At 50.9% G+C, this 20551-nt stretch overlaps 9 protein-coding genes across 9 annotated transcripts; 5 read left to right on the top strand and 4 right to left on the bottom strand.

Moving 5' to 3' along the window:
• Positions 1-3410: 3410 nt before the first annotated feature.
• Positions 3411-4725, top strand: CDV56_107913 (coenzyme A transporter; the record flags this gene model as incomplete). The annotated part of the gene is made up of 2 exons (XM_026761532.1): positions 3411-3614; positions 3730-4725. The coding sequence occupies 2 exons, from the start codon at positions 3411-3413 to the stop codon at positions 4723-4725; spliced, it is 1200 nt and encodes a 399-aa protein (XP_026617040.1).
• A 573-nt stretch (positions 4726-5298) lies between these two features.
• Positions 5299-6381, top strand: ESF2 (RNA-binding ATPase activator ESF2; the record flags this gene model as incomplete). The annotated part of the gene is made up of 1 exon (XM_026761481.1): positions 5299-6381. One exon carries the CDS (start codon positions 5299-5301, stop codon positions 6379-6381), a length of 1083 nt encoding a protein of 360 aa, XP_026617039.1.
• A 221-nt stretch (positions 6382-6602) lies between these two features.
• NMD3 (ribosome-binding protein NMD3) lies at positions 6603-8351 on the bottom strand (the record flags this gene model as incomplete). Its single annotated transcript, XM_026761411.1, has 3 exons — positions 6603-7716; positions 7773-8198; positions 8290-8351. The coding sequence occupies 3 exons, from the start codon at positions 8349-8351 to the stop codon at positions 6603-6605; spliced, it is 1602 nt and encodes a 533-aa protein (XP_026617038.1).
• Positions 8352-8623: 272 nt separating this feature from the next.
• ATP25 (RsfS/YbeB/iojap family protein) lies at positions 8624-10690 on the top strand (the record flags this gene model as incomplete). Its single annotated transcript, XM_026761327.1, has 1 exon — positions 8624-10690. The coding sequence occupies one exon, from the start codon at positions 8624-8626 to the stop codon at positions 10688-10690; it is 2067 nt and encodes a 688-aa protein (XP_026617037.1).
• A 305-nt stretch (positions 10691-10995) lies between these two features.
• Positions 10996-12509, top strand: pex12 (ubiquitin-protein ligase peroxin 12; the record flags this gene model as incomplete). Its single annotated transcript, XM_026761251.1, has 2 exons — positions 10996-11053; positions 11107-12509. 2 exons carry the CDS (start codon positions 10996-10998, stop codon positions 12507-12509), a joined length of 1461 nt encoding a protein of 486 aa, XP_026617036.1.
• A 227-nt stretch (positions 12510-12736) lies between these two features.
• On the bottom strand, positions 12737-16195 carry CDV56_107473 (uncharacterized protein; the record flags this gene model as incomplete). The annotated part of the gene is made up of 9 exons (XM_026761092.1): positions 12737-13008; positions 13081-14282; positions 14360-14440; positions 15023-15167; positions 15222-15410; positions 15474-15611; positions 15667-15691; positions 15751-16050; positions 16118-16195. 9 exons carry the CDS (start codon positions 16193-16195, stop codon positions 12737-12739), a joined length of 2430 nt encoding a protein of 809 aa, XP_026617035.1.
• Positions 16196-16344: 149 nt separating this feature from the next.
• On the bottom strand, positions 16345-16898 carry CDV56_107445 (uncharacterized protein; the record flags this gene model as incomplete). Its single annotated transcript, XM_026761064.1, has 3 exons — positions 16345-16612; positions 16665-16720; positions 16773-16898. 3 exons carry the CDS (start codon positions 16896-16898, stop codon positions 16345-16347), a joined length of 450 nt encoding a protein of 149 aa, XP_026617034.1.
• Positions 16899-17076: 178 nt separating this feature from the next.
• Positions 17077-18474, top strand: rad18 (E3 ubiquitin-protein ligase RAD18; the record flags this gene model as incomplete). Its single annotated transcript, XM_026760992.1, has 3 exons — positions 17077-17584; positions 17662-17776; positions 17838-18474. The coding sequence occupies 3 exons, from the start codon at positions 17077-17079 to the stop codon at positions 18472-18474; spliced, it is 1260 nt and encodes a 419-aa protein (XP_026617033.1).
• Positions 18475-18577: 103 nt separating this feature from the next.
• On the bottom strand, positions 18578-20273 carry CDV56_107281 (putative vacuolar sorting protein SNF7 family protein; the record flags this gene model as incomplete). The annotated part of the gene is made up of 5 exons (XM_026760900.1): positions 18578-19279; positions 19339-19533; positions 19591-19818; positions 19888-20155; positions 20224-20273. The coding sequence occupies 5 exons, from the start codon at positions 20271-20273 to the stop codon at positions 18578-18580; spliced, it is 1443 nt and encodes a 480-aa protein (XP_026617032.1).
• Positions 20274-20551: the final 278 nt, after the last annotated feature.

Genomic DNA, 20551 nt, shown 5'->3' with positions numbered 1-20551 from the left:
AACCGTCAATCGCGGAAGAGTACAAGATACCGACCGAAGTGCCCAAGCATTTGCAGTATGGTGCAAGGGTGGCCGAGAAAAAGGCCCAGAAAAAGGCAGATCAGGAGGGATTTTTCGGGTTCTTTTCATCACAACAATTGCCGGAGTTGAAGCCCGCAGCCAAGGGACAAAAAACTAAACTTTCGCCTCAGGATCTGGCCCGATCGAAGGAGGCTCAGTATTTGGAGTATCAACGCTCGCTCAATGGGAATCCGACCTTTGTTGTGTCCCATAAGACCCCCAACGCTCCCGCCCGCCCTCCAAAACCCCAAGAAGAAAAGAAACCACAACCCATTCCTACAGTCGTCGTCAAAACCGAGCTTGCCAAGCCACCGACTCCACCTCCAATTAAGTATCCCATCGAAGACCTGGAAATTCCACCAGACCGCGAGAAGAAGAAGCAACGGCCGCCACTGAAATTTTTGGCTGTCGATGAAAATGATGATCCTGATGATGAAGAGCTCTTGCACGACAAGATCGAAATGCAATCAGTGGGCCTGCTATTAGAGACTTGGAACACTCTCAATGTTTACTGCGAAGTATTCCAGCTAGACTCGTTCACATTTGATGATTTTCTTCAGGCAATGCGCTTCTCGTCGGATGAAGTGGAATGCGAACTTTTTGCGGAAATCCATTGCGCTGTTCTGAAGAAGCTCGTCAACGCCGAGAAAGACGACGAAGGGGCCGTACAAGTCTCATTGCCAGACCTTCCTGATGCGGAATCTGATGATTCCGAAGCCGAAGAGGAGGTTGAGGAGGAAAAAGAGCCGTCCCCGGAGCCTGAACCTGTTGTGACAAGAATGACAACGCGGAGTAGCTTGGCCAAAGCGGAGGCGGAAAATCTAAAGGCACAAGCGAATCGTAGCCGTGCAAACTCGGAAGAGATAAAAGTTCACCGTGCAGCGGAGGTGTTTGGAGACTACGGCTGGATCGAACGTTTACGGAAACGAGATTTCCGTCACGGTGGATGGGAGATGGTGATGGTCGGCCTTCTGCATCAACTGTCAGCCCGACCACGGATGGAAAAGGTTTGCAACGAGATTCTCAAACATCTCGCGCCACTTGATGCCGAGCCTACCCAAGAAACAGTGCAGTCCCAGTACGCCACGTTAAATGTCAACCTGCGCGTCCAGGCTCTTCAGATCATCTGCATGCTCAGTTTGGAAACGAAGGCTATTCGAAACTACCTGGAGGAGTGCAGCAACCAGATGACTGAGTTCCGCAAAGAAAAGATTGAGTATCAGAGGGCTCGGAAAGTAGCGTAAGTGTCTCGACGTCGCCTACAGTTCCCCTGATTAACCATCTTCCCCCCATTGCAGACTCGAGGAACTCCGTCGGTTGCACCAAGAGCGGAAGGCGCTCCAACCGGAGCAAGAAAAATCACCGTCCCCAGTGCCTGAATTAGAGGCTTTGGAAGATTCCAAAATGACAGGCGTGGACGGCGACTCTGAGCAGGTCATGGATACCGAGGATGACGACGCGCCGCAACAACGGTCGCTCCGCGGAGGCTTGGACAGAATTCTCGAGCGAAAGCGAAAACAAGAAGAGGAGCGGGAGAGAAAGGAGCAACTGACCAAGCAGCCAAAAGGATCGAAGCAGTACCAAAGAGTTTTGAAGAAGATCGAAGACCAGAAAGCTGCCATTGAGAAACTGGAGAAGAAGATTGAGGTGGTGGATAATGACCTAAGAGAAGCCGATTGTCCGCGGACTAGGTGTCTTGGGAAGGATCGTTTCTGCAACCGATACTGGTGGTTCGAACGCAACGCGATGCCGTATGGCGGCATGCCCAGCAGCTCAACAGCGGAGGCTCATTATGCAAATGGTCGCCTTTGGGTCCAGGGCCCAGATGAGATGGAGCGCGTGGGATTTATCGACGTGCCGGACGATCAGCGGAAACAGTATCAGAAAGAATTCCACACTACCCCTGCAGAGCGCAAGAAGAACGAGGAAGGGCCCACCAGGCTTTCCGAAGCCCACGAATGGGGCTATTTTGATGATCCAGACGCGATTGACAAATTGATCGAATGGTTAGATTCACGAGGTAATCGCGAGTCCAGACTACGCAAGGAGCTTCAGATACAGCGCGACCATATAGTCAAGTACATGAAGTGCCGGAAGGAGTACCTGGAGCAGACAGCCGAACGAGCCGAATCCGAGGAAATGCAGACAAAGCGGATGACAACGCGGAACAAGACCTACGTGGACGACCACAAGCATCGCTGCTTGAAATGGCGGAACACGACAGCCCTGTCGGAGAACGGTTATCTGCATGTTGACGCTTCACGGCCATCGAAGCGGGCCAAGAGAGTGACGGATGAACCCAAGGAGATCAAGGCGACAAACCGGCAGGGCAGACCGTTGACTCGGCAGGGTACACGCTACAATTTCTGAACGGCTTTTGACTTGATTTTGGCGGGGGCTTTTTTGAACTTCGTACCCTACTGGACCGCGGGCGTTTCAGGGCATTTCTATTTTCGAGTAGGCATTGGATGAGCAACAAGCGTGTTCGCATTGCGCTTTCTTCTACACACTTTAGCGACGAGACCATGAAGATTTGGGTTGATTCTGATATAACACTCTGGAAGAGCATTGCATCTAGAGCAAGGGTGGAAGAATTGATTGTCTGGGGCGGTCTGGATATTTGTAAATACATGTTGCGCTTTGTCGGCCAACCCCTGCATAGAGGAAGACCTGTGCTCTACCTATTACTCTGGAACTAGATCCATATTTTTGCAAGAGATGATTGAAATACTGCAATAAATACCATCACCACACCACTATCTAGCGACCATCGAACTCACTCTTCTCACCTCTTTTACTAGTCCAGGATGACAAATGATTCGGAGTCGGTTGGCCACCCCGAAAGAGCATCCGCCGCCACTCGGATACCGTCGCGTAACGAGACGGTAACGTGACCCATGTTAGCGCGCATCGGCAGGTATCGGCATGTCAGAGCCGTAACAGCTTTGTGGTCTCGTGGGCTCCGCCAGCGGACCGACGTCAGTGAGGGCACATTTGGCAGAGTTCAGGCATGCGATCTTCAACAGTTCCTGTGTCGACTTACCTTTACAATTCGTTTTAAGTACGTTGCGCAGAGACCACAGATTTCTGACCCAACATTGTGATCCAATTCACTTTATTCCCGCACTTCTGGCCAAAATTTCCGTTTTATCAATGGCCGCGGTTACCCGATAGCCCGTGACATTCTCCTCAAAAGCCTCCCCCACACCTAAACTGGGTCTCTTGCCTGGATTTCGCTCATGTCGACAGCTTTTCCGGACCATGTGCGTCTTGATCAGCCTCTTGTTGTATCGGACCGTGGACAACATCACTTCTTAAGTACGGAAACAAGCCCGCAAGGCGGTCCTCAGATGGAACAAGTCGCACAGTCGAGACCGTCTCGACGGCCAGTCGCGAGCGATCTAGATTCCACAGCTCATGCGAACCATCCTGTCGATACCAGCTCGTCATTGCCTGTGAAGCAGAATGGCCGCGTAGGTTCTAAGGAGGTGGACAAGCGGAGTCTGGACTATGTATTAAGAAGCGGGCTTGCGGGGGGTTTGGCGGGGTGTGCGGTAAGTCTAGGGTTTCTCTATTCGAGAGGACCTACCTTGAGATCCTCAAGAGTCAAGACGTTTGGTATTGGGGGTCGGTTGATGTCGTTAGGGACTGACACTTCGGGATGCATAGGCCAAGACGGTTGTCGCGCCACTCGATCGTGTGAAGATCCTTTTCCAAGCGTCTAATCCGCAATTCGCCAAGTATACAGGCAGCTGGTTTGGCCTTGTATCGGCGGTTCGGGAAATCCATCGACACGAGGGTGCCCGAGGTCTTTTCAAAGGCCATTCCGCCACGCTTCTTCGAATTTTCCCGTATGCTGCCATCAAATTTCTCGCATATGAGCAGATTCGTGCCGTGATCATTCCCTCGCGGGACAAGGAGACGCCGTTTCGCAGACTCATCTCCGGGAGTCTGGCGGGTGTCACATCCGTGTTCTTCACGTATCCGTTGGAATTGATTCGGGTGCGGCTAGCGTTTGAGACGAAGAAGTCTGCACGCTCGTCGTTGGCAGGCACGTTCCGACAGATTTATAACGAGCGGGCTTCGCCGCCGCCCGCGCCGAGTGAGTTGACCGCAACAAAAGGAACAGCAGGCTCTGTTACGGCTACTGCTGAGAATGCCTCTTCTGTGGCCAACAAGGTCGTTCCTCGATATGGGTTGGCCAACTTCTATCGTGGGTTCACGCCCACCCTGCTCGGCATGCTCCCCTATGCGGGCATCTCTTTCCTCACACACGACACCGTCGGCGACTGGCTTCGCTCTCCTCTCCTTGCTCGCTACACCACCATCCCAGGATCTGATCAGTCCTCCCACAGCCAGTCGCGGAAGGGGTCACACCGGCCACAGCTCACCGCTGCGGCGGAATTATTCTCCGGCGCTATCGCAGGTCTTGTGTCGCAGACCTGCTCCTATCCTCTTGAGGTCATTCGACGCCGGATGCAAGTCGGTGGAGCCGTGGGGGACGGACACCGATTGAGTATTGCTGAGACAGCGGGCAAGATATTCCTCGAGAAGGGTTTTCGCGGATTCTGGGTTGGCTTGACGATCGGCTATATTAAGGTGGTGCCGATGTCAGCCACAAGCTTCTTTGTTTACGAACGATTAAAGTGGTCATTAGGGATTTAACAGGTGAAGCCATGACTACGAAGCCTTTCTTTATGTTTTGATATTCCAATTTACCCATAACTTCCTCATGACTGTGCCATCCAAGCGTTTCAGTCGACCTCTACACTATCTGTTATTTTTTATTACCCCTCTCGCACTAGACTTCGAGAAAATGGCCTCTTGATGTCTGTTTTGCCGTTGTTTCTGAATTTTGGTGTTTTCTGCATGGGTGGCCAGGAAGAGCCCTCAGCACATAGTTTGACGGATACCTCTGCCATTTTGAGCATTTTGTTAGATCAACAGAGCATGAGTATATCATGCATACGCATATGTATAGATGAACTATTCGTTATCCTACTCTATTCCATGATCACCCGTCATACCGCGTGATGTATACTTCAATCCTGTGGTCAGACCAGATGCTAAATGATTGGCTGCGCATCGGACCAGTGCACGGACCAGTCGGCGGAACAAAAAATGTTGCATGAAGTTCCAGAAACATCGCAGCAACCAGAAATAACATCACCAAGCAACTGCAGTATAGAAATAAAATTTCCGCTCTCTTACACCAGACCGCAGTGCAAAGGTATCAGCATGACGACTCGCAAAAGAAACGAATTCCTGGATATCGTCTCCGACGATGATGAGGGCAGTGACCGCGGGTACGACTCCGAGGCCGCAGAGGAGAGCAAAGGTCGATTCGCGAAGCGACGCAAGACACACACGCGTGCAGACGATCTCAGCGATGAGGAATCAGACATCGGCAGCTCAGAGTCAGAAGATGACTCGAAGACCAAGCTCAAGGGCAAGCCCAAGTCCAAGTCCCAAACAACGAAACACAGCAATGACAGCGACGACGAAGACGAAGACGAAGACGCAGACGCAGACGACGATGGGGAGAAAATGCCAGTAGATCAGTACCTGGACACAACGGTCACACAGTCACCCTCGCAATCACCATCCACATCCAGCGCCACCGCCAAATCAACAAAACTGAAAAAGAAACCCCTCGATAAAACCCGGCCGCCCAAGAAGAACAAAACAGGCGTCATCTACCTCTCCTCTCTGCCCCCATACCTTAAACCCTTCGCTCTGAAATCCATGCTCGAAACCCGCGGCTTCGCACCCATCACCAAGGTCTTCTTGACTCCCGAGGTCCCATCGACCTCCGCCCCTCGCCGACGATCCAACAAGCGGAAATCCTACGCTGACGGCTGGGTGGAATTCGCCTCGAAGAAGACGGCGAAGATCTGCGCGGAGACGCTGAATGCGACCATCGTCGGTGGGAAGAAGGGCGGGTGGTACCACGACGATGTGTGGAACATGAAGTATCTGAAGGGCTTCAAGTGGGCGGATCTAATGGAGCAGGTACAGCGGGAGAGGTCGGAGAGGGAGGCGAAGAGGCGGATTGAGGATACAAGGGCCCGGAAGGAAGATAAGGTGTTTTTGCAGGGTGTGGAGCAGGGCAAGGTTCTGCAGGGGATCCAGAAGAAGAATGAGGAGAAGAGAAAGAAGAAAGCCGAGATTGAGGGTGAGGCGGCCGCTGATGCGGCTGCGTCGGACCTCAAGATCCGCAGGTTGTTCAAACAGAACGAGGTCAAGATGGGACGGGATAAGATCAAGGATAACTCTACGTTGGAAGATGATGCGAAGCGCGTGCTGAGTAAAATCTTCTAATCTGCATGCATGTCGATACGCCTTTCATAGATATCCACTACCTGCAACAATTTCCTCTTTTCCAAGCTCATGAATGTAGAATGTATTTCTATATATCTGCATGAAAAAACTTTTTGATTGCCCGGGTATTGTTTGACCTAGAAGTCGAAAGCACATGAAACCTTGATTGAACGCCAGAATCCTTCAAATGCAATGATGGTTATGAAAGCTCAATTGAGAACTCATTCGTCGTCATCCACGTTCAGCTCGTCAAAGTCGTCGAGCAACTCTTCCATGCTGATCTTAGGCACTTCATCATCGCTCTCCTCGTCATCCATATCCATGCCACCAGCACCGCCTTCGACACCCTGCATACGATCGTTCGGGCGTGCTTTTTGGTTCTTGTACAATGCCAGGGTGCTACGCAATTCTTGGTCTTCTTCGACATCCCGCAGGAACATCTCAAAGTCGGCCTCCATGCGTTCGCGTTCCTGCTCTTGCTTGCGACTGAGCGACGTACCCTGCTGCTGCAGAGCCTCCTCCTCGTATTCGCGAGCCATGCGTTTGAGTCGCCAGTTGCGAGTCTTCTTGTTCTTCTTGCGAGCATAGTGCTTCTTGACCAGCACAACGTCCGGAATAGTAGAGCTGTACTGGCTGCTGGCTTCGATGGCTTCAAAGTTGGGGTCGTTGAAGTTTGTGCCGGTGAGATGGTAGCCGAGTACAGAGTCGCCGACATGCAGAATTCCGCCCAAGTGCGTCCGAGTGAAGTAGGTCTGATCGTTCGAGCCCAGGTCTGAGGCGCGCGCAACAGTCGCTTCCGCAAGATGAAATCGTCCGTTCGAACGGCCAACGGGCTCGATATCCATGATGATGAATTCTACGAGCTCGTTGACGTCCGCCAGATTTTTGAATGGTGCTCTCCAATACACTGCGGTGGGTACTTCGGCCGTCTGAAGGGTGTTTGGATCGATCAAGTTGACTGCGGTGCTAACACGGTGACAGAGGGCCAATGGAGAGATGTTCCCGAGTGACCTGGCCAATTTGATGGGAAGAGCGACCAAATCGTCTTTGCAGATAGGAATCAACTCGACGGAGAAGCTGAATTTGTATGACTTGGTCGAAGTGTGGATATCCATAGAAATCAACTCCTGAGACTTCTTGACTTTGATCGGGGCGACGGACGACAGGAAATCAATCATCTTTTCGGCATGGTTCCTTTGGGCAAAGAAGAAGTCCAATCCATCCTTTGCTTCCTTGATGTTGACCGTATCCTGATGAGCGTTGTGCTTGAGGATCAATTGTTCTAGGTAGAGGAATGTGCGCTTATGAGGGACCTTCTGCCGCACCTGTACAGAGCTAGAGACGAAGTTAGCAAGAAACTACTAAATCTTGCTGGACCAAAAACTACTCACGCTCGCCATGTATTGTGTGTATATGACTTCGCGCAGTCGGGGCATTGCTGAGCGTGAACCACATATTCAACTTCAAAAGCTTGCTGAACAATGGTTCCTTGAAACGCCTCTTGCTGAATTGTGATCTTGACCTTAATACGTCTCGAATGGGGTTCGGTCCAGATGAAACTCGCGTCAATGATTCTGACTTTGTTCAAGCCCCTAAGCTTGCGTAGACAAAGCGCTAATAGCTCTTTCGATTCAAGTGCGGCGCTGACCCAAGCGGTTGGAGGCTGAAGCCATCTCTCACAATCTCTGCAGAAATGAAGGACAGCTTCGCGGGGAATACCCTGGCTGATATCGACTGTCAATCTGACACAATCTTGACAGAGGGCGCCTGCCGATGTTGTTCCGTCGATGGGAGCTCCACAGTTGCAACAGAGAATTCTAGAGAGACACAAGCGTCAGCCAAGTTCATAAGCCTCATCAGACACGAAGACTTTTATTAGATTGGGTTAATGGTGAGGGGACGACTTACGTTGCAGAAATTGCCTCCTGAGGAGCCGCAAAGGGGACTGGGGCATCTAGATCCATCGACATTTTGAAGCCCTTGATGAAAAAAAGACTTGAAAATAGAACAGAGGGCTCAAGATGAGAATATAAACCCAGAGTCGAAGACTCTTGCTGCTTTTGCCCCGCGGAGGAAACATTTTTTTTTGATCTGTTTGTCTGCTTATCAAAGCATCCCGCTTGGTAATCGACTGTTTGCACTGTTTGCATTGTCGGGGAAAGAACTGAATATCGGTCATTCATATCGCCAATCTTTGAACGGTGCTGGACCTCTCGATTAGTACCAATCTATCATACTGCAAATGAATCGGGTATTGCTAAAAGGCCCTAAGGGCCTTAGTGAACTGTTTCGTGCATGTCCATCAACTTCTGGCCGTTCATTCCTCTGCCGCTCAACATACAATGTCAACGGTCGAGCCTTCTGGTCCGCACCTCACCTTCGCTCCGAGAACTCACCCTCCGACAGTCAGCCATTGAAGTTTGATCCAAATGACGGGAATGGAAGTTCTCACAGAACTGTCTCTACTGCGTCATCTCAACATACACCGTGGTATCTGCAGGAAGAGACGCCGACGGACGAGTCGCGCCAAATTTCCTCCCGAGACCAGATCCCGGAGCTTCCTGAAAACCCGCCAGCCATTCTTCCTGTTCTCCTTGATTACGTTTTCAAAGATCTTGGCTTGGATGAATTGAGCTTGCTTGACCTTAGAGGTCTGGAAACACCCCCGCCCATTGGGGCCAACGCCATCATGATCATTGGCACCGCTCGTAGTGTGAAGCATCTGAATGTTTCAGCCGATCGCCTTTGTCGCTGGTTGAGAAGCACCTACAGACTCACACCTTATGCGGATGGACTGCTGGGTCGGAACGAACTCAAGATCAAACTTCGGCGTAAAGCTCGCCGTGCCAGGATCGCCAGTCGTGCTGGAACAACGGTCGACGAGAAGGATGATGGGATCACTACCGGCTGGATCTGTGTGAACGCAGGCGTTGTTGAGAACTTTCCGGTCGAGGAACAGGCATCTCGGAAGGTCGAAGGGTTTGGCAACATTGTGGGGGGCACTCGAGTTGTAGTACAGATGTTCACGGAGGAGAAGAGGGCCGAAGTCGATCTTGAAGGCCTTTGGCTTGCTGCACTTGAACGAGATAAACGGCGGAGACAAGTTTCCGTAGATGCCAAATCAGACGCGCCTCATAAAGAGGTTCGTGCTTCTACACCAGTGAAAAAATCATCCTCTGACCATGTGCTCGGACACCACTCCAGGTCTTTGGCGAGCCTTCCTCTGGAACAAAGAAGGAGCCTACACAGCAATCGTCGGCTCGTGAACCCTCAATCTAAAGACAATGAAGACAACGGCTCGGATATGTCTCCAAATTCAATATCCACTCGAACTAACGAACTTGCCGCCAACGATTCTTTCGATAAAGAAGTTGCTCCTGATTCATTGCTTGAACACCTGTCCGGACTACCTGATGACCAATTTCTGAGTGAACTAGGAGCTGGGCCGGAAGATAGGGACTCGACACTCTTTCTGCGTCTATTTTACAATGCTCTTTCAAAATTGTCAGCAGAAGAAGCAGCTGTAGCTCGGATAAAGTTGATATGCACAGCTATCTGTCGACACCATCGAGGATACAGCAAGGAAAGTCTTTGGACAGCTTTCATGACCTGTAACTACCACGCCTATCCTACATCCGACGAATTAGGCATCGAAATCGTTTCAGTCATGTTAACAGAAAATCCGGCCCACGATGAAGGTTTCGAGGCTTCTGGGGTGTTGCCAGATGCCGACAGAGAACTCGCCCTTCGCGTCCTGGAACATCTCACTCTGCGCGGCACTGATGTCCTTAATATGAAAGTGTTCCATTTGTTATACAAAGCAGCCGGTCGTCCGGCAAACCTTTCTGGTGAAAAAGTCATTGAAAATGTAACAGGCACTACCGAAAATCGACCTGCATCGCGAGTATCGAAATTGATTGAAACCCTCAACATTCCGTTTGACCCAGAGGAGGTTCGCAAGCTTATGCTATCTCTGTTTCGCAATGAAGACTATGACGGTTTCTGGAAATTATGGCGCAAGCTCCCCCTGAATGGCAGCCCGCGTACTTCTACAGATTATGAGATGCTTTTCCAGCTGCATGCAGAGTTAGGAGACGAGCGTCGCGCCAGAGACTGTGTATCCACCTGGGTGCCCATGATGAGTCGGGAACATCCCCCCATTCCGCTCAAGGGACCGGCCCTTCAGGATGTCATGTACTGTCTTGTGATTGCAGAACCGGACATTGACCGGATGGCAACAGAAGGGTCAACAAGCAATCTGGCACTGATCTGGAACGAATGTAAAAACAATGCGCCGGCGAGAGCTTGATCTGGTTTTGCGGAGCATACGAATGTATTATAAGCATATATACCCGTGTAAATTAGGATGTATCTGGATATGAAAGGTTGGACATCTTTGTTGTTCCGTACGTAGTTTGGAGTGTAGTAGTAGACCGGATGCCAGCCAAGTCCATATCGCATATGCCCGACGGCGGCCGATGAGCCTCGGCTGCCAAGTCCAGCGTCATGGCGGCATCTTCCCCAGACTGGAGGCGATTGTCCGCTTCTTAACATCTGCATTGATCTGTAGTTTCAACTCTAGCTGGTTGATGATGACTAGCTTCCTTTTTCAAGATGGAATACCTACCCAGTCTTCAGCAGGAGTTTGACGAGCTCAAGCCGTCGCTTTTTGGTAGGCAAACTTCATGATTGGACTCGAGAACCTCAACTGATTCAGTTCCACAGAACTCCTCGCTGAGCAACAGCTCTCAGATCTCCTACCTCCTTCACTTCGATATCTCCTCGCGATCGCTACACATCGTCATCCTCGCTATCTATTACGGATCCTAAATTCATACGACGAAGTCTATGCACTCCTGTCTCTCATTGTCGAGCGATACTATCTCCGCACCTTTGGCGGTTCTTTCACCGAGAACTTCTATTCTCTCAAACGAGAACGTGTCTTACTGACCAAGAATGGCGAGATTCCTCGGGCACAAATCGGCGCGCCAGGTCCCGTGCGCGAGTCACTTAAGCTGCGCTCTTCGGACGTGTGGAAGAACCTTCTTGTCATGGTCGGAATCCCCTATCTGAAGCGCAAGCTGGACGAGGGCTACGACATTCACGCCGCACCGCAGGCGTCGCTGATTTCGAGCGGCGGGCCGCGATACAATCCCAGCGACGACCTTCCCCCCAGCCCAACAATCCGCCAGCGGCTGATGTACTACTACAAATGGTTCCTGCGGAACGTCTACCCCTCCGTCAACGCCGCGTACTACTTCTCCATCCTAGCCTTCAACCTGGCCTACCTCTTCGACAACACAAAATACCCCTCCCCTTTCCTATGGCTCATCGGCACACGAATTCGCCGACTAGGCGCCGCCGATCACCGCGCCATCGCCGCAGTGCTAGATGCCAAACCCAGCGCCAGCGCTGCCGCCGCCCGCTCCCGTCCCGGCTCGGGACTCTTGGGTCTCCTAAGCCCGCAGAATCTCTACCCACAACTCCTCACCTCGCTGCGCTACTTCCTCCCGGCGTCGATCTTCGCGCTGAAGTTCCTCGAATGGTGGCACGCAAGCGACTTCTCGCGCCAGCTGGCTCGCAAGGCGACGGAGGTGCTCGATCTCCCTGCCCCCGTCGTCAACGGTATGGTTCCACCTTCAGAGAGAACCAAGAAGGCAGACTCGCGGAAGGGCAAGGAACCCGCCTCGAAGGACCTCAAGTCCGCGCTCAAAAGCCCCCGTCGCCGTATGCAGCCACCCATCTCGGCTACCTCGTACCTACCTATCTTCACCGTTCCTCTCCCACCCGCGGACTCAGATAGTGCGTCTGCCTGCCCGATTTGCCTCAATACGTTGACGAATCCGACGGCGTGCCAGACCGGCTATGTATTTTGTTATGTTTGCATCTTTCACTGGCTGAATGGGGAGCACCAGCGGCAGCTGGATTTTATGAATGGCGAGAGCGCGGGCGCCGCCTGGGAAGATGAGAATGAAGACGATGAGGATGGTGTGAAAGACAAAGAGGAGGGCCCTGAAGAGAAGAAAGTCAGTCGGCAGGGCAAGTGGGAGAGCGGCAAAGGCAGATGTCCAGTGACAGGACGCAGGGTGCTGGGGGGTACTGAAGGGCTGAGACGAGTTCTAATCTGATTGTCATGAATCATATCGACAATAGGTCTACCGTGCATCTAGATGAGCTTCCTTTATCATTTTATACCAAGCAATGCAACCGACGATTACATCTACAGAAGGATGTGTCAACTTGGAGTCTAATACTGGCAAAAGCCCGATAGACTGATGGAGCGCCAACTGCTATTCTTCTGTAGACTGCGTAGACTGCTCCTAATAATATCAGCCACAGAGGGGTATATATGCAATCACTGGATGATGTACGGCTTCGCGTCCTCTCCAAAAATCAGATGCGGCCTCTCCGCCGCAATCTTCAAAATAGTCTGCGCAAAGACCGAGTTGGCCCAAGCAAACCAGGGACGCGTATAATCTTTGATATTGTTGACATTGATAGACTCGTGAACGAGACCCAGGAGACTTGAATTACGGACAAGGTTAATGCATTCGGTGATCTCGGCTTCAGAGTCGCTTGTCATCGCCTGAACTAGGAGTGACATTGGCCAAGCGTTCTGCAACCCGACTATATACAGACCACGGTTAGCTTCTCCTTTTTTCCTGGAAAGATTTATACAAGGAGATGGGGTGAGCTTACTGTGAGGTCCACCAATGCCATGAAACGCGGAGCCAGTCAGATAATACGGGTTGCCGCCCTTGTCGAGAATCATCTTGCGCGTGTTCTGATACACCGGATCTTTCTCGTTAACGTAGCCCAGCAGAGGCAGCGAAAGCAGAGACGGAATGTTAGCATCGTCCATGAGGATCCGTGAGCCATAGCCGTCAACTTCGAAAGCAAACACATCGCCGTACTTTGCGTGGTGGACGATCCCATGCTCTTTGACAGCCTGATCAAGCTCCTCGCCTCGCTGCCGAAGCTCTTTGACCAGGTCCGCGCTTCCTCCTGCCGCCTTGATCACATCCGCGGTTCTCTTCAGCTGGACGGACATCATCGCATTAGGCGGGATGAAGAACCCGAGTATAGTAGCGTCGTCACTGGGGCGAAAGGCGCTTCGAATGAGACCCGTGCCATCATTCAATGGATTACCAACGCCCGCCAGGTTCAAAGTTTCAGTTCCCGCGGTGGTCGTGCGCTGGAATGTGTACTGGTTAGTGACGAATTGGCCTTGCGCGTTGAACGTCGGCTGTGACTGCGCATCCACAACCTTGAGAAGGGTGTTTAGAGCCATGTACCAACGGTCCGTGAGGAACTCCGTTGATCCTGTGTTTTCGAAGAATTGGGTTCCCAGTGCCAGAAAATGGGCTAATGAATCGAGCTCGTACTTGCATTCAAACACGACAGAGGGCTCATATGCCGGATGGACCTTGTCATCCTGTCCATTCGCTGTCGGCTGAAGCCCACTGGGCGGAGGAGGTTGAAAGGCATTGCAGTATGGCGACTGAATAACAAACTCAGCCTGGGTATTAATTGCCCCCAAAATGAGGTTGTAGAGGGCTTTATCCTTCTTGGCTAGAGCCTGGTAGCCTGATAATTGGTTCGTTGAGTCGCGAAGCCATTCTGCATTGATATCGCCGGTCACAATGAAGCTCTGTGGTCCCTGCCATTGAGCACCATCCTTCTTAGTTTTTTTGGCCGCAGTTGAGCCATCGGTGTGCCATCTAACGGTCGTGTCCAAGGTGTTGGGAAACGCATTTCGAAATAATTGAGCTAAATCCTTATCCACCATACGAGACGTGACATCGTCAATAACTCTCTCCACCTCTGGGGACGAAAAGGTACGACATTCTGTCGCTGGCCGTTGGAAGGGTAGGTTTAATGGACCACCACTGTATGGAGAACTGAATCAACGTAAGAAGATTGAAATTAGCTCTTAGTCGGTCGAACCATGTAGGAATATGGAGACCTGGTGACATACTGTGGTACTGTCGAGTATGAGACGTAATCAGGACAAGCTCGCCGCAGAATCGCGGGCTCATCTTGAAGCCCTGCGGTGCGGCTAACTTGAAGACCAACTGTCAGGGCGACAAAAAGGACTGCCGAAAGAGTCATAGTCGGCTGAATGCTTTCTGATTGACCTCGTGCTCAACGTTGAGAATATGAAGTTATCATTGGAGGGGTGAAAGATTGAAGATTCAAGAGTTCAATGTATTGCTTTGGCGATTGTTTATCAATTGTCGTTTTCGCGCATGCCGGACGGGGATGTGATGATCACAAATAGTCGAAAACGGACATGCGCTTCGAACCGGTTCGAAACCCAATACACTCCTGATATCCTTGTATCCTTCATATCCTCCTCGGAATTTATCCGAAGTCACACGGTAGCATTGCATAGTATTGTTGCAATTCAGAGATGGTGGATCAGTTTAGAATCGCCATTTGTTCGTCCCCGCTTAAGATGCGGAGATCGTCACAATATGCGGGGGGAGGTGCAGTAACCCATCTCGGGGTGAGATGACTCTGTGGACTCCCCTGTTCTACTTTAGAAGAAAACATTCACTTTAATTTACATGTGCTGTGGACTAGGCTCTAGGACATGGCCATAACATGTTTTGCTGATTTTACACGACCGACTACTTACTTTTTGGAGAAAAAGGACATGATGCTGCCTTGACCGGCCTTCCCTCCAGCCTTGCCTTTGGGCGCGCTCAAGGCTGGCTTTTTCTTAGGCGGTGGTGCGGGTTCATCCTCCGAGAATGACTCCCATGACGGCTCTTCTACGGTCACTGGAGAGAATTAGGCAGGTTAGCTGCGTTTAGAGGTCATCCGATGCAGCGCACGGGGATTCTCACCAAGATACCCTTCCTCGTCCTTGACGGTCTTCTTTTTCATGACCTGGCGCCTACCTCTTCGGCGGCCTCCCGATACTGTTATCTCTTGCTTGAGTTCCTGCTTGGGTGCTGGCTGGTCGATGGTTTTTTCTTCCTCTGCGGAAGGTTCTGAAACATCTGGCATCTCCTCATCTTCATCTTCATACGAGTTAGCACAGATCAGATTGTAGTGTCATATGAAAAGCAAGCCAATTAGCATACCGTCATCATCCTCCATCATCTTTCTGAGCCTCTCTTCTCGTTCTTTTCTTGTCTCACGATTGTTGGTTGTCGTTGACTTTCCGAAGTCAGGGAAGAGCTCTTCAGGTTCCTCCTCATCAGAGGCATCCCCCAAAACCACTGCTATCTATTAGTCCTTGCATCGACACCTGGAAGTGTATAATGCTGAGCTTACCATCTTCTGCACCGCTAGGCTCGGCCTGTAAATTCAATCAGCAGCTGTGATTTAGCCCACGAAGTTGGGCTGAGATGTACTGACCGATTCGGCACCAGAAACAGCAGGGGTCGCCAATCCTTCTTTCTTTTGTTTTGGTTTTGCCTTCGCAAAAGAGCTGAAGAGGTCGCTTTTCTCCCTCTTCAACGGCGCAGTCTTCTCACTAGTTTTGAGAGGTGGCTGCTCTTCAGTTTTTGTTTGATATGTAGGTGCTGCGTCTTCGACCTTCTTGCTCTCTGACTTCACTTTCTGTGTCGCATCGTCCTGTAACGGCCGTTTCGAGGGAACCGCACTTTTCGGGGCCGGGGTGGGCGCTGGCGCAGGTGGCCGCACGCCTGTTCTCCTCTATAGGACCAGAAGTCAGGCCATGAGTTCATTCAGATCAATGTCCACAGGATTTCAGGACAGATACCTTGACATTCTTGTTCTGAATCATTCCCCATTGCTTTCCGTATTCTAAAGGATCTTCATGAGCATGAGCGGCCAGCATCTCTCGATGAACATCGGTGAGCACGTTTAGATCTTGTAAAACCGTGGGCTGTAAGCTATATATGTGTATTGATGATATTGACTCGAAGGTCGACTTTGCATCTACAACGTAAGTTAGTGACAAGCCATCTTCGCTAAATTTGGTCTTGCTTAAAGCAAGCACTTGCCATCCAGATCTTCTTCGCGCGCGAGAATAATCGAGGTTGTTGGCACCTCGTCAAAAGCCGTGTCCTGATTTGGCATCGAGCTAGGTAGGTAGGGGCTGCCCTGCATGATATCGTCTCCATTGTCATTGTTCTCAGCATGAACACCATTTGTATCCTTCTCTTGTGGTTTCTGAATCCCAGTAATAACGTAGGTCGCATTTACACTCTGCGGCTTCTTCTTATTCTCGGTATGGTGAAAATCATATAGCATTCTGAAAGCGTTAACCATCCCGTATTAAGCGACGAGAGTGTAGATAGACGAACTGCTTGGCCAGGTTGCAATGGACCTTGAGAGCTCGACCTAACGAGCGATAGGTGACCTGGATCGATTGAGTTACCCGGAGCTCAAAGCACGACGCGAATCTCACATACTGTATGCCGCTCGTTGAGGACATTCTCCGCGAGGTATTTCCGGTAATCGACGACCGCCATCTTCGCTTTTGCAGCTATTTGCGCTTCTGTAGCTTGTGTTCCTTCACGGATAGAAGCTCCTATCATTTATGGTCCTTCCCCGAGCGACGCGTGTTAAACCACTTTACGCGTATCAGTCAGCCGGTCTTGGCGCTGTGCCGCTGTTAGCAGTAGCGATTGCTCGCAACTCTCTTATTCGCCGTGACGATCAAAAAAACACCATCTTTCTCCTACGCCATAAGGCGCGGCAGCTTACCTCGACTCAATGGAGCAGACATTTGACCTTCCCGACTCCACAGACTGGTTGGACACGCCGTTGTCGCTCCTCACGCCGCTCGAATCCTCTCTCCGATGTCAAGTCTGTAAGGACTTTTTCGACAACCCCGTCATCACCTCTTGCAGCCATACGTTCTGTTCGCTATGTATACGACGATGCCTGAGTACTGAGGGCAAATGTCCAGCCTGTCGGAGCTCAGATCAGGAGCTCAAGCTGCGGCGTAATTGGGCGGTCCAGGAGCTGGTGGAAGCTTTCCAGAATGCTCGTCCGAGTATACTCGAGCTTGCGAGGAAGGCCGCTAGCCCGCGTCTTGATGGGGAGTACACTACGGGTCAGCCTGCGACGAAGAAGCGTAAGGTCGATCAGGAGGATGGTCCGGACGCGTCTGTGTCTGAGGGGGTACGGACAAGGTCTCAGAGCAGAAGAGGGAACAGCCAAGCAGAGCCTGTTGTGGTGGATGTGATCGAAGACGACCAGGATGAGGAGTATATCCCGGGTATGTCGTTACACTCTACTTATCCCGGTTCCGTTAGGGTTGGAGAAGCCGTTGCGTCTAATATGAGTGTATCTCAGAGGACGGTTTGGTCGCTTGCCCTATTTGCGGCCGGAGAATGAAAAATGAAGCAGTTTTCCAACATTTGGATATTTGTACAGGGGACCCAGCTCCGTCGAAACAAGCATCCTTCGGGTAAGATGTTTCTTGAAATGAACTATACGATGCGAAGTATCTGACTCCTATTTGTATGTAGGTCTCTGCAACCCATGTCCCCAGCCTCGCGCAAGTCAAAAGATGTCACAGACAAACCACCAGAACGGCTCCCTACCATAAATTATAGTTTGCTGAAGGATAATGTTCTCCGCAAGAAGCTCAAAGACTTGGGTATACCCAATTGGGGCCCGCGACCCCTTCTGCAAAGACGTCACACAGAATGGATGAATCTATGGAATGCGAACTGCGACTCGAAAGCACCCAAGTCCAAACGAGAATTGTTGCACGAATTGGCTGTATGGGAGCGTACCCAGGGCGGCTATGCTGCTTCATCATCGGAATCTAGCAACACAGTCATGCGCAAGGACTTCGATGCTGTAGCGTGGTCAAATAACCATGACGACGACTTCAAGCGACTGATTGCGAATGCACGGAAAAGAAGCGACGCTCTGATACGCACAACGATACCTCAGGCGGCTTCAGCTCAAATTGAAACCTCCATGGCTTCGGATCCTGAGCAGTCTACTGAGACGTCAACACCACCAGAAGTTGCAGAGAGGTTGCAAGCAGTACAAGCAGTACCTGAAGGCACTTCAGCTGGAACTATTGCTGAGAATGAAACTCAGACGATACAGACCCCTAGTATAACGCAGGTAGTCAGTGCTCCTCCAGAGTAGTTCACAGCCTGTCCTTGTGCACAGAGATTGTCCCTGAAGAAGCTGCGAAGACACAGTAGCCCCAAAACGATGTCTTTGACATGAGGAATAGGTGCCATAGATCTCACTGAGCCGTGGCCCCGGGACCTTCCTCAACCGACATGTGCGACAGCCTTTCGATACTTTCCTCGATCGCCGATTCTACGCTCTGCTCCGACGCGGCTGCGCGCGCAGCCTCTTTGGCTTTCTGTTCGAGATCGTCAAGCTCAGCGAGCTTCTTGCGTGTCTCTTCCGCCTCCTTTTCTTCCCTTGCTTGTCGCTCTCTATTCTCCAATTCCTCAATCTCGTCGTCCAACTCTGCCTCGTCGATTTCTGGAGCAACCTCATTTAGGATGTTGCCGATTTCGTCCACCTTAGACATTTCTTCACGCAGCTCCTCAACAACATCCTCCACTCTTTCGGCGCCGCCAATCTGAGTATGCAGCCCGCGAAGAACACCCGTGCTCGCTTCCATGACTCGGACGTATTCAACGTGGTCCGTGGCATGTTCGATCCTTGAATAGACCTCTTCGAGCTGTGTCAGAGTGTCCAGTCTCTGCTTAAGATTATGTTCGGTGAGCTTCTTGGAGCGTACCGCTGCCAATACCGAGACACGGTTTTTCTTCTGAAGAGCAACTTTTGCGGTCAAGTTCAGCTCCTCAATCTTCCTCTCCAGACGGTCGACTTGCTTTGTCATAGTTGACATGAGAGATTTGATAGAGGCAATGGTAGTGTCTTCCTCTGTGATCTCGCGTGGCGAGTCGTTCGAGGGTCTAAATCTGATGGTCTGGTACACATCAGTATGTGTAATGTGCGCATTCCGTACGTGGACGGATCACAACCTACCTTGCCGTCATACGCGATGGCCCCTATATCACGGGATAGATAAAGGAGCAAGACATCGAAATCAGTTTTTGAAAGCTCACTGTTCTTGTTGAGAACTGTTGCGAACTCTTCTGTAAAACGTTCTCTGGAGTATACTAGATCCATCTTTGATTGACTGCCACCAACAGTCTGCTTCACTGCCCGATCTGCTGCCTCCTGTATGGTTCGATCAGGGCCTGTTCAAAGAAACCATGAGAGAGATGAGAGCCATACCTTTAGGTTTTCTACCAGCACCAGCTCCTGAACCTGTAATCTAGCCGAGGTCTCTGGTGTGTCGGCCCCCACCACAAAACCTCTCAACTGTTTCATCCCCCATGTCATTACATTCCATGGGCTCAATACCCCAGGATTGATAATGCTCCATTGGCTTTTCTGCAATCTGAGCGCAGTGGCCTTGAAAACCTGCAATGGGACCATAGTATGCTTCCGAATAGCTTCATCCTAAAAGTGCGCGAAACCAACACACTCAGCAAGCACAAAACTTCAAAGAGATCGGAAACTGAGACATACCAACACCGCACCAAGTGCCACCGGCTGGCCGTACTCAGGTATTTCTAGAGCTCGTAACAGCGAGTCGTCTGTCCTCAGTATCAGATGGTCGCTTTTGACCCCTGTACCGGTCGTCGAGATCGGTTCACGAGAATGGGAAGTCGTTACATAGCCCCCTCTTGCGGCCCTTGTCAGGGCTCGTTCCCATGCAGCGACGTTCACGGCATATCCGTCGGGGTTCGTCTTCTTCTGTAAGGTGAAGTCGGAGTAAAGCGAAGGTAAGCGGTTTCTAGAAGAAAGTAGTTAGCTTCATTCTTTTTAGCCAACTTCTATTCAGAGATGAATGTGGCAGCAGACTTTTTAAAGGAGTCTTCTTGTGTGAGGATGTAATTCAGGAGGTCGCTCATGTTGCTTGAACTGTATCTTCCAAATTGTGGTCTTTTGATTGCCTGTTTTTGATCCTTGTCTATGCTTCTGTGATTCACTCTGAGTATATGTTGTGCAAAGTGTAAAAAAAGATACAAAATCAAAATTGCATTGTTGACATACTCAGTCTCACCAAACTGGTAGCAATAGTTAATCTGGACTTGCTGATGTCAACAGTCTATGCTCAGCAACACCTTGTTGCTGAGGAGAGCGCGCTATCGATAAGATAACAATCACGTGATTATATATTCCTTTGTCT

This window comes from Aspergillus thermomutatus, assembly GCF_002237265.1.
Source record: "Aspergillus thermomutatus strain HMR AF 39 chromosome Unknown NODE_30, whole genome shotgun sequence".
NCBI lineage: Eukaryota > Fungi > Ascomycota > Eurotiomycetes > Eurotiales > Aspergillaceae > Aspergillus > Aspergillus thermomutatus.
Note: the sequence above shows the minus strand (reverse complement) of the source record. Positions and strands in the feature narration are given on the sequence as shown.